Consider the following 12,168-nt stretch of genomic DNA (forward strand, 5'->3'; position numbering starts at 1 on the left):
ATGGCCTTTTCTCTAACAAGAGGTTCACTTAGGGGTGTTCCTTTTCCTCTTTCCTGAGTGAACCACGTGAATAAGGCTTCATCAAGCTTGTCAAACGTTGAGGGCCTTACTGTTTGTCGATTTTCAACTGATTTTTCTGAAGTAGAGGTACAAAACTGCTCGATCTTTGCGCGGTTTTTTTTCCAGTCAGTTACTGTGGCCTTGCCCACTCCAAACTCTATTGCTAATTTCGTTGCACTTTCCCCCTTGTCCAGCCTTTTCAAAACTTCCAGCTTATCTTTCAACGTACACGTTGTGTGTTTCCGTTTCGTGGCCATTGTGGCAGCAGACTGAACTAAACTAAACTATAAAATGTAATGTAGAGCGAAGATATAAACATTCACGTTTAATGCACAATGTTGCGTGCAATTAGTCATAGCATGGAGGGGGTGTTTGCTTCCGGTGTGTTACGCTCGCGTACAAACGCTAGTAGGCTTATTATACATTCATTCCTTAATAAACCAGACCTGTTTTACTGCTTGCTTCTGCATTATTGCAGTTATTCGGCTAATCCGAAATTCTGCTAATCTGAACAGGGCTCAGTCCCAATTAGTTCGGATTAGCGGGAGTCTAGTGTATTATATAATTATTATACTTAGTCTAATAATTATTTATTAATGATGTTCATTTGTTAATGAAAAACACCAGAATCTGTCTTATTTGAATACACAAAAATATACTAAATTAATAAATATCATATTTTTGGTCACTGAAAAAATGTGGAATGGCATAGGATAATGTAATCATAGATCACATATTAAAAAAAAAAAAAAAAAAAAACTCCACAGCATTCCAAAACGTTATCCAATAAATATGGAAATTTATCAATACATCTTATAGCCTTGCTGAGATTGAGCTGCTTATAGCTTCAATAAATTTATGAGATGTATTTTATTTACTACAAAGCCTGTTTTATGATTTTAAGAGGAGTTTTTCCAACACCTACACTAACCTAATATAATCATTTTGTCATAATATTTAATACATTACTTTTTAAAATGGATGCACACAGATAAGAAAGTTTAATAAAGTAACACAACAAAAAGAAAACAGTTTTACCTTCAACCACCAGGTTAGCTGAACTTTTGGCAGTACCGCCACGATTTTCAGCTTTCACACTAAATACACCACTGTCTTCAAGGTACACCTCTCGGATGACAAGTGTGGACTTGGTATCTGTTGTGGCAACCTAAATTTTCCAAATAATACCCTTTATATGAACTGTATAATATTTACAGATATTTTAAATCAAAAACTATATGAATAATATAATATGATAAGTAAAATTAAATTCTGATATAACATTTATGTACACCCACACAACCCTAACATGCACACATATTAAATTGTTATATATAAATTTGATTAGACAAAGGCTTTATTAAAGAAGAGTAGCAGTACTATATTTAACAATAACTGTAATAAATTTCCCCATTTTTTTTATCTGAATTATTATATAAATCATGTATAAAATCTACCTGTATTGAAAGACAAATAGCTCTAGTTGGAAATTACAACAACAGTTACAAAAATTACAGCAACAGTACATATAACTTCTATGCATATACTGCACAGCTTTTGCTATTACTACTGCATTATAGCAGCATTACCTTCTTTTTCTTGGAACATAATTTCATTGCTTTGTTTTTCTGTGAATCATTCTATTCATTTTTCAAGTATTGCATCTATAACTAAACACAGTTAATTCTGACACATCTTTGGTTGAAATTAACTATAGATTATGAAGTGTAAAGGGCAACAAAATACCTCCTAAAGTTCAGGAATTCAGTCCATTTTTTTTGTTCAAATGGGAAAACAGTTAAATGTCACAGCAATACTTTTTTCTGGATTGCTTTGATCAAAAAAAAGAGCACAATTTTGGAAGCTTGTTGCTGCATAGATTAGAAGAGCTTACAATTAATTACAATTTTGGCAAGAATATTATCATTACTATATTTTGTGGTCATGCATGTTCAATCCACAGTCAACTTAAACCTATATGCTACTGTATTTCTATACTGACCACTAGGTTAAGCTTCTTCTTCGAACATTGCAGTATTCCTTGATCATAGTTCTGGACTATTATTAGTTTAGTTAATAAAATATGTAATTATTACATTATAAAAATACTTACTATTGTTTTATATTAGTATTAGTAATGGCCGCATGGTGCAAGAAAGCCTATGGCTTATGCTGCACCAGCCAAAAAAAAAAAAAAAACCGAACAAAACAATGATAAAAACAAAAAAAAAATAAATAAATAAAATAAATAACTAAATAATAATAATTAATAAATAAATAAAATAAAATATAAATAAAAAGGAAATTAAACCTATCATCCTATGCGCTTCCCTTACCCAAAAGTACTATCCAGATGACCTTTGAATTTCCCCAAACTGTCGGCCTCTACCACCCATGAAGGCAACTTATTCCAGTAATTTATAACTCGCTGGCTAAAATAAAACTTCCTGCAGTCCAATCTAAACATTTCCCCCCGAACTTGAATTTATGTCCCCTAGTTCTAGCATCATTTATAATCTTGAAAATTTTGTCCTCATTCATTTTACTGATGCCTCTCAGAGCCTTAAACACCTCAATCAAATCTCCTCTAAGGTGTCTAGTTTCCAAACTCTGCAATCCACATATTCGAAGTCTTTCTTCATAAGGACGCCCTTTTGCCGAACTCACCAGGCGAGTTACCCTTCTTTGCACCCTTTCAAGAAGCTCGATATCTTTCTTTAAGTGTGGTCTCCACACTTGAACACAGTATTCCAAGTGTGGTCTAACGTAAGCCTTATATAATGGGATTATCACGTCCCTATCTCTACTTGCAAAAGTTCGATAGATCATCGATAGGACACCATGGGCCTTCCTTTCAACCTGTTTACAATGCTCAGAGAATTTCATGTCTGACCGTATCGTAACACCCAAGTCCCTTTCCTCCAGTACTGGGTTTAGTTGAACTCCACCAAGTGAATAAGTTTTTTTGGGATTACTGTTGGATTAAAGCACAGCTGCCATTTTTCTGACCATTCTTGAAGTCTATCTAGGTCTCTCTGAAGAAGCTCAGCTTGACAGTGATCATTAACTACTCTACCAATTTTAACATCATCTGCAAATTTAGACATCACGCCCTCTATCCCTTCATCAATGTCATTTATGAAAATTAAAAACAACAGTGGTCCTAATACTGATCCTTGGGGAACCCCACTTCTTACATCAACCCAATCTGAGGAATAGCCATTTATCACAACCCTCTGCCTCCTGCCCTGAAGCCATCCTTCTATCCATCTAAGGATTTTCCCAGTGATTCCAACCTGTTCCAGCTTATAAAGCAACCGCTCATGTGGGACTGAGTCAAAAGCTTTGCTGAAATCTAAATAAACAATGTTGAAATTATTCCCTAAATCCAGCTCGTGAGTGACCCTTTCGAAACCAGATTTGTTAAACATGATTTTCCCTTTACAAAACCATGCTGAGTATCCTTGAGAATTTCAATTCGATCCAAATGATCCTGAATTCCACCCTTGATCATTGCCTCCATGATTTTCCCTACTACTGAAGTCAGACTGACAGGTCGATAATTTCCAACTTCACTTTTAGAGCCACCCTTATGTATGGGAGATACATTTGCACTTTTCCAATCCAAGGGAATCTCCCCAGAGTCTGGTGATGCTCGCATAATTAGCCTCAATGGTTCAATGCACTCGCTTGCCGCCTCTCTTAAGATTATAGGGTATATTCCAACAACTCCAGGAGCCTTACTGGTCTGTAGGCTCGAAAGTTTTTTCATTAAATAATCTTGCAAAATTTCAATATCATTAATTACATATTTTTTAACTTCGCTCCCACAATTTCCCTTTGCCACAAAAGGCTTTTCATTTGTAAATATCGATGCAAAATAACTGTTGAGTTCATCTGCAACGGCAGCTGGTGTATTTATTACTATCCCCTTTCCCTTACATAAAGGTGCGATCTGGTTTGTCCTGCTCTTCTTGGCATTTATATATGTGAAGAATTCTTTATCCCCCCTCTTTGCTCTGTTTGCTAGTGATTTCTCATAAACTGTCTTTGCCTGTCGAACCTTTTCTGTGGCTCTATTACAGATCACCTTGTAGCTGTTATAGGCTTCAGTACTTTTTATTGCTCTGTAACCTTTCCATGCCACCTTTTTCTGCTCAAGTAATGTGGCAACTTCACTATTCATCCAACTTGGAACCCTTCTCGTGGAATATTTTTTTAATGGTATATACGCATTCAAGGCATCTGTGATTAATGTTTTAAAAGCGTACCACAGTTCAATTGTTCTTATTCTCAGCACGATATCTACCCAGTTAATAGAGGCCATGTAGTACCTTAAGGCATCGTAATTTCCTTTTCTGAAATTAAAACCCATTCCTTTGCCTTTTACTTCTGCTACCTCTCTCATCATCATCCACCGTAGAACTCCGTGATCACTTCCTGCTACTGGTTCCTCTACTATCAGCCCTGTTATGTCATCTGATTCATGTGTGATGATGAGGTCTAGGATATTCTTTTCTCTAGTACTTTCCCTGACATGTTGATACAAATAACAGTCATCTAGTTGATTTAAAAATTTTGTTCCCCATGTCGAGTTTCCTTCCCATTTACTCCTATCAATTAGAGGCAAATTGAAATCACTCATAATAAGGCATTGATGCATACTTGCCCATTCCATTTGCATGTAGAGGCTTTTGTCATAATCTTCACAATCACCTGGTCTGTAGATAACTCCTACTCGCATTATACCTTTGTTTCCAACTATCTCACACCATACAGATTCTATACTAGCATGTGAAATGTCTGAATCCGGGAAAGCTATCGTCGCACTCAGGCTGCTTCTGATAAGAAGCATTACCCCACCACCCCTTCTATCTACTCTATCCTTCCTAAATACATTATACAAGCCGTACTGAAACTCATCATCCCCAATTTCCAGGTGGCAGGTGGCACCACGTCTCTGTAAGCCCTATTATGTCCGCGTTACTTGTTTTAACCAGCAGTTCGAATTCGCTCATTTTATTGACGAAACTTCTAACGTTACTGTATAAACAATTAAGATTTACTGTTCTTGTATATTTAACAACCCTAACACAACCCTTGAAGTTTTTTAGGCTCTCTTCCCTGATATTAGCTACCCGCTCACGTGAAACATCTTTGCCCCCAGAACATCTAGATAATACGTCCAGTTGGGGTAACAGATAAGAACTCTTAAGGTATGTGCAAGAGTTACATTGACCAATATTATCAGATAAACGCGTGTCAGTATTACCCACATCCCCCCTAACTAGCAGTTTCCCTGAACCTTTAAAGTATCCTCAATAATACTGGCAAAAACTTTTGCACCACCTTTGTTTAAGTGTATCCCGTCTCTACAAAACAAATTCCTTCTACCTACAAGTGTGGGCCATGCTGACAGAAATCTACCCCCTAAAGCCTTGCAGATTCCTTCAAGACTTGAGTTAATCCACAAGGCTTTTAACATATAATCCCTCCTATCGTGTCTGGGCAGAATTGCAGACACATAGACATTATGGCCTAGCTTGCAACATTTCCTCAGCATGGTCCTGTATTTTTCCAACAAATCGTCAGATTGTGTACGTTTAATATCGTTTGTCCCCACATGAATAATAATATTTTCTTTACCCCCTTTAAAATCTGACAGTCTGTTGGTGACATCATCAATAGTTGCTCCCGGCAGACATACCCTGGTTCTGCTCCACCTATCTTTATTGCAAAAAATATTCCCCGTTTCCCTGACAATGGAGTCTCCTAATAAAACAATGTCCTTTTTAACCATAGTAGTTTGCACTTGGTTTTTCTGTTTTGAGGCTCGAATCGGGTGTGCATCACTTGGTAGATTGCTGGAGTTTTGAGTCCCTGACAAGCTCCCAGACGCATTATTTTCGAGGGCAAGCACTCGTTTTTTCAGGGACTCAAATTGTTCCGTCAGCGCATCAAATTGTAATTTAAGATCGGTGCACTCCTTACATCGATCACAAAGAAAAGAATCCCCAGGTGAGGTAGGATTAGTCACCAGGTCGACCCTGGAAAACATACCACAGGTTCCACAACGGATTAAATCATGACTCACCCATAAATCGCCATCTGCTATTTCCGTGTGAGTCACGATACCCTGTGACGTGTTTAAGGCAGATCTCGTAACTACCATTATAAAATTAAATAAATATCAATGAAAGTAACTTTAAAAAATTATATCTATAATATTATTAAAATCAAACAGTTACAGGAAAACCTATAACAAAATAATCCAACAATATCTAAATAAATCAAATATTTAAAAGCACTATCCAAAAGTAAACCACTTAACTGAGGAGCCCTGTCTAAGCGCGTCCGCTCACCTCGAATGCCAACGTACGTACTCAATCATATTTAATGATTCAAATCTAATTAAATGGTTTGCAGAAGTTTTTATTGATAATACTCTCTCTCTCTGTCTTACCATTTGGTCTATAACATACTCCAACTTTCATTTTTTTTTCTTTCTCTGTACTTACATCATACCAGCCACTCAATTATATTTACAGTTTTCAATGAGATGGGTTTCTCTTGAATTAATATGCATGATCAAAAGCCTAATCCCCTTCTCACTTGTGTTGTGTCTTTTCTTTCAGTACATATTGTACAATACCAGTTTAAATTCTACATGTCTTATATTAAAATGACACTATGTTTCTAATAAGTCTATTAAGCATTTGCTGACTTTGCAGTACTTAAAATTTATCAAATTCATTTATTCAGTATCTAGCATTAGTGTATAAGTGAGCATTTATCTCTTTATACTTTTTTGAACTCTAACACAATCCATATAATACAGTACACAGTAAACTGTTTAAAATTCTGCACTGTTAAGAATTGAGAGGTGCCAGATTTTAAAATTTTCCAGATTTAAGATTTCAAAGCTATTTTCCAGATAAGGAAAATGGCTTTGAAAATCAGAGAAAATCACATATAGTAATAATAGTTGTCCGATTTTAGCTTACAAAAGCCAAAATCAGATTTTTTTAAAATAATTCTGATTTGCTGTTTGATAATATTTTCACTCTAACATTAAGCAATCCAGTCAAAATTAGAACAACTTAATATTTAAAAGCATCTGTGTACGAAGTGTTCATTTACAAATCAAACTTCCACACAAAACTCACTCCACCAGAGCCCTTAGTTATCCAAAACTTGCACCCCATAGCCCAAATGTGTTCAGAAAACTCACTATCCCAAGCCCACAAGCTTTCAGAGAATTCACCGCAAGTCCAGGCATCAGAAAATTCACTTGTGAAAGAAATATATTGGTATTTATTTAGAGTTTATTTAAATTGTATGCCAATTTAAATAATCATGAGATTGATGCACTTATTAGTAAACTTAGTGTGCTTAAGACTACTATGCCCTATTTGTACAGTTACATTTCAAATAATTGCAATTTATATTTATAGTTTACAAAAGTAACAGTTAATAATAATATGGCACTCCAGTATGCTGAATATGGACATAATTGAAAAAAAAGTGGATATAGAATATGATTAATATGATGGAGCAACTCAAGTTCAAAACAGAGGTTAGGAAGGGACTAGGAAGGATTTACAAAGTGCTCTCAAACTGTGTAAATTTGCCACCCATACCTGTCCAGTCATGGTAGCACATTTCCTGAACCTGGTTGTGCAGCAAGAGAGAATTATGTCTAAATGATGCACAAAAGCAGGCTAAGTGATGCATGGAGACAAAGCCACTATCAAAGGTAAGTTACTGTGCTTAACAATCATTTGTTTTAAAGAAATATCAACACACACACAGGGATTCTTAATTTAAGACATTTCTATGGGTGATTAGCTCAGAGATTTCAAATCAGACTTGAAAAATTTCAAACATATTGCTTTTACATGAAATTAACTTCTTTTTAAATATATCAAAGAAGCAAATGTTGAATTATTAGGCTGATTAAACCACATATAATATAGGACTATAATTCCTTATTATTATTGCAAAATTTCATACTTTACTCACCTGAAATTCTTGAGAACTAGTGATTGGAAAGTTCTCCCTATACCATGTTATCTTTGGTGGTGGCTGCCCAGTAAACGTGCATTCAAATTTACCAGACTCTCCCTCAAATACCCGACATGGCTGTATTTTTTTGGTGAACATTGGTGGTTTACTTTCAGGCTGAGGAAATAGAAGAAACAATAGATTTAAGGAGTATATTTTTAATATTTTTCTTATTGCTATATATTTTAATCTCTCTTTTCTTTACACTGCTAGTTAATCATAGGTTAATTTGTATTCTGTTGTATAAATATAAAAAAAAATAATTGTTATCATTTAAGGATGTCAGTCTGTTATTGCATTGATCAGATGCTTTTATATGCTCTTCTGCCCCAAAAGTCATACTTTAATTTAGTATTACTCATAATTATTCTATTTTTTTTAAATGATCATTGTTATCAGGGGATGATCAAGGTATCTTCAAACCAAGTAAGTGAAATTTAAGATTTTCCTGTTGTCTCCTGTGACATTGTCTTTATTACAGACAATGAGGCAAGTGAAGGTCTCAATTCCAGCCGCACAACCAATATCCTAACTTGATCTGTTTTTTCTGAACCCATTAATCTGTGTTAATTGCGCTGTTTGTCCATGGTGTGAACTTGGTTTATTTACCACACAAAAACAATACACTGTGAGGGAGGATATCACATTATGTGCTGTTGGATATGTTACAGCTGACACCCTCAGACTATTAAATAGCTGCCTCCGTAGCCAGGTGGGCATGAGCATCAGTGCGTAGCACAGGCTTCTTGATTAGACTGGGATTCAAGCCCGTGACCACCAAATACTGTGATGCTATCGAGGCAGTGTTAGGTGGGTCGGAAAACTGCTAGCTTGGGGAGATACAAGGACTAATAGATTAACAGTAGCCACTGGCAGAGGTGAAAGTAATTCTTGCACTGCTTCTATTGGAATGAGCAGCAGCCTGGAAAACAAGATGCAGGATATATCAGAGACTGCTGGAAGTCACTGCAGTACAAGTAAACACATGGGTTGTGTTAGGGTAGCTAAGAATAGGAACAGGTACATGTATACTTGCGTGTACACCAATGCTAGGAGTATGGTAAATAAATTTGATGAATTTGAGGTATTCATCAAAACATCAAAGGCAGATATTGTTGGGATATCAGAGACGTGGTGTCACACAGATATAAAGAGTACAGAACTGGAATTCGGGGAGTACAATGTGTACAGAAAGAATAGACAGGAAGGGTGGAGGGATTATGCTGTTAGTTAAGAAACACATAAAATCCAAGGAAGTGAAGCCAGTCGACATCGCTGGACAGTGCAGTGTCGAGTCAGTTTGGTGTGACGTAAGCACTGGGAGATCAAAAATGAGAATAGGAGTGTGTTATAAAGGCCTAATGACTCTGATTAGTATAATAAGGAACACTACAGGGAAATAGAGTGGGCCAGTAAATCAGAGAGTCTTATAATGGGGGATTTTAATTTCCCAGATATTGACTGGAATTTGTGGGTTGGTTACTCACACACTAGCAAGGCTTTTGTGGATTTATTGGATGATTGTTTTCTACAACAGCATGTTCGGGAGGCAACCAGAGGGAGTAATACTCTTGATCTGATTATCGGTAGTGATTCTTCGTGCATTAAGAATCTGCAGATAAAGGAACCACTAGGTGGCAGTGATCACAGTGTGCTGAAGTGGGATTTACTCAAAGAGGTAACTAACATCAGGGGTAAAGGAAGGGTTTTTGCTTTCGTAACGGTGACTATGATGGTCTGAGACAGTATTTAAATTCTATATGGTGGGACAACTGATGATGTTCCCAACAGCAAATTCAAAATGGGAAGCATTCAAAGAACTTATCTTGGAAGCTTATCTTGGCTTTACATACCAACTAAGAAATATTGTTCACATTTAGGCCTAAATGGATGTCAGATGAACTAATGAGACATATGGCAGAGAAGAAAAATGCATGGGATACATATAAATTAATGGGTGCAACGGAAGCCTATGACAGATATAAGCTGGTCTGTAACCAAGTCACAAAGGAGATTAGGCAGGCAAAGGCAGTTTATGAGAAATCCTTGGCAAAGGATGCAAAGAAAAACAGAAAAGAGTTCTTTACCTATGTAAACTCTAGAAGGAAAGGGATGAATCAGATTGTCCACTGGATATTGATGGTTCAACAATTGAGGATCCTGCTCAGGTGGCTAACAAACTAAACAAGTATTTTGCATCTACATTCACACATGAGGGGTTATTCAAGAAGGGGAATACCAGAGGTGAAGCAAACTCTGGCAGTGGGCTAGATGATTTTGTAATAACTAAGAGGAAAGTGGAGTAGAAATTGTTCAGGATAAACATAAAAAAGACACCCGGGGTGGATGGAATCTATCCAATTAAATTAAAGGAGGCAGCAAAGGAAGTAAAAAAAACCCCTCAGCCATAATTATGATAGCTTCTTTGGACTCAGGAGAGGTACCCATAGACTGGAGAGGTGCAAATGTGACCCCAATTCACAAAGGAGGTTCAAAGGCTGACATAAGTAATTATAGACCTGTGAGTTTAACTTCTGTTCCAGGAAAATTAATGGAGGCACTGGTTAAAGAAGCACTGCAGGATCATCTAGACAAGACAAGACTTCAGTTATACCTCGGACACAGCATGGTTTTGTTAAGGGAAAGTCTTGCCTGACCAATTTGATTGGATACTATGATGCAGTCACAAAAGAACTGGATGCAGGGAATAACTTTGGTATTATATGCTTGGATCTTAGAAAGGCTTTCAATACTGTTGCACATGGAAGACTGCTGCACAAATTGGAGCAGTGTGGCACTGGAGGCAAATTACTGCTATGGATAAAGGGATGGTTGAGGGGGAGAAGACAGAGAGTGGTAATGAATGGACACTGCTCATCATGGATTAATGTTATTAGTGGAGTTCCTCAGGGTTCAGTGTTGGGTCCATTGTTGTTTTCTGTATTTATAAATGATACTGATGATGGTATATCAAGCTTAATGTCAAGTTTGCAGACGATACAAAGGTTGGCAGGGTTGTTAAGGACACTACTGACGCTATGCTGCTGCAACAGGATCTGGAAACGTTGAGCAGATGGGCTGAGAGGTGGCAAATGAAGTTTAACATTGACAAATGTAAAGTACTACATATGGGAAGCAGTAACCCCTGAGCAACGTATGAACTCTGTGGTACTACGCTGACAGTGGTAGAGAATGAAAAGGACCTGGGGGTAATTGTGCAGGCAGATATGAAGTTCTCTGAGTAGTGCAGATGGGCTGCAAGAGTAGCTCATGGTGTCTTGTCAATGATATACAGGAATTTTTCTAACAGGGATAAGGAGATGATTATTTCCTTGTATAAGGCAATGGTCAGGCCACACCTTGAGTACTGTATATAGGTCTGGAGGCCTCATTTCAAGAAGGATGTAGAGCTGCTGGAACGAGTACAGAGAAGGGCAACAAGATTAGTGAATAGAACAAAGGGTTGCTCTTATGAAGAAAGACTTAAGTTTTGCAAATTACAGTGTTTGGAGACTAGGCACTGGTAAGGTGATCTGATAGATGTGTATAAAGCTTTGAATGGTTTGAGCATGCTCAATGCCGATGGGATTCTCCCTCTTGCTCAGAATAATCACCTGAGAGGGCATAAATTCAAATTGAGGAAAGACAGATGTAGGATAGATGTGCGGAAATTTGTCTTTAGTCAGCAGGTAGTTGGTTGGTGGAACAGACTTCCATCCCTTGTGGAAGTTGATAGCCTAAATAAATTTAAGGCTCAGCTGGACAGGTATTTCAAATGAGCGGAGGGGTGAAATGGGAGTGGTTTTTTTTTATTTATTTAATTTTTATTTTTTTATTTTTTAGCTGATGCTGCATAAGCTTACTTTCTTGCATCATATGCCTCTACTAATGCTAATGCTAATACGGAGGATGCAGAAAGGTCAGGGAATGACCACCGCATAGCTCCGGAGCAATATGGCCTTATTTGATTGTTTGTTTGTTTGTTATTTGGTTTTTAGGAGCATTAGCAACTAAGGCCATATTGCTCCGGGATATGCAGTGGTC

The 12,168-nt window shown here is 37.0% G+C and overlaps 1 protein-coding gene across 1 annotated transcript in view; it reads right to left on the reverse strand.

Annotated features, from left to right (window-relative positions):
* The window catches only part of LOC150082232 (uncharacterized), a 1,008,282-nt gene that overhangs the window by 325,733 nt on the left and 670,381 nt on the right, over nt 1-12,168 (reverse strand). Inside the window, exons 107-108 of the mRNA XM_090379191.1 lie at nt 8,083-8,241; nt 1,099-1,228 (exon numbers count right to left, since the gene is read on the reverse strand). Coding sequence (XP_090235317.1) covers nt 1,099-1,228; nt 8,083-8,241 — 289 coding nt within the window. The remainder of the gene's footprint in view (nt 1-1,098; nt 1,229-8,082; nt 8,242-12,168) is intronic.

The sequence above is a fragment of the Mastigoproctus giganteus genome, chromosome 8 (genome assembly GCF_048544385.1).
Source record: "Mastigoproctus giganteus isolate SK-2022 chromosome 8, ASM4854438v1, whole genome shotgun sequence".
In the NCBI taxonomy this organism is placed as follows: Eukaryota; Metazoa; Arthropoda; class Arachnida; order Uropygi; family Thelyphonidae; genus Mastigoproctus; species Mastigoproctus giganteus.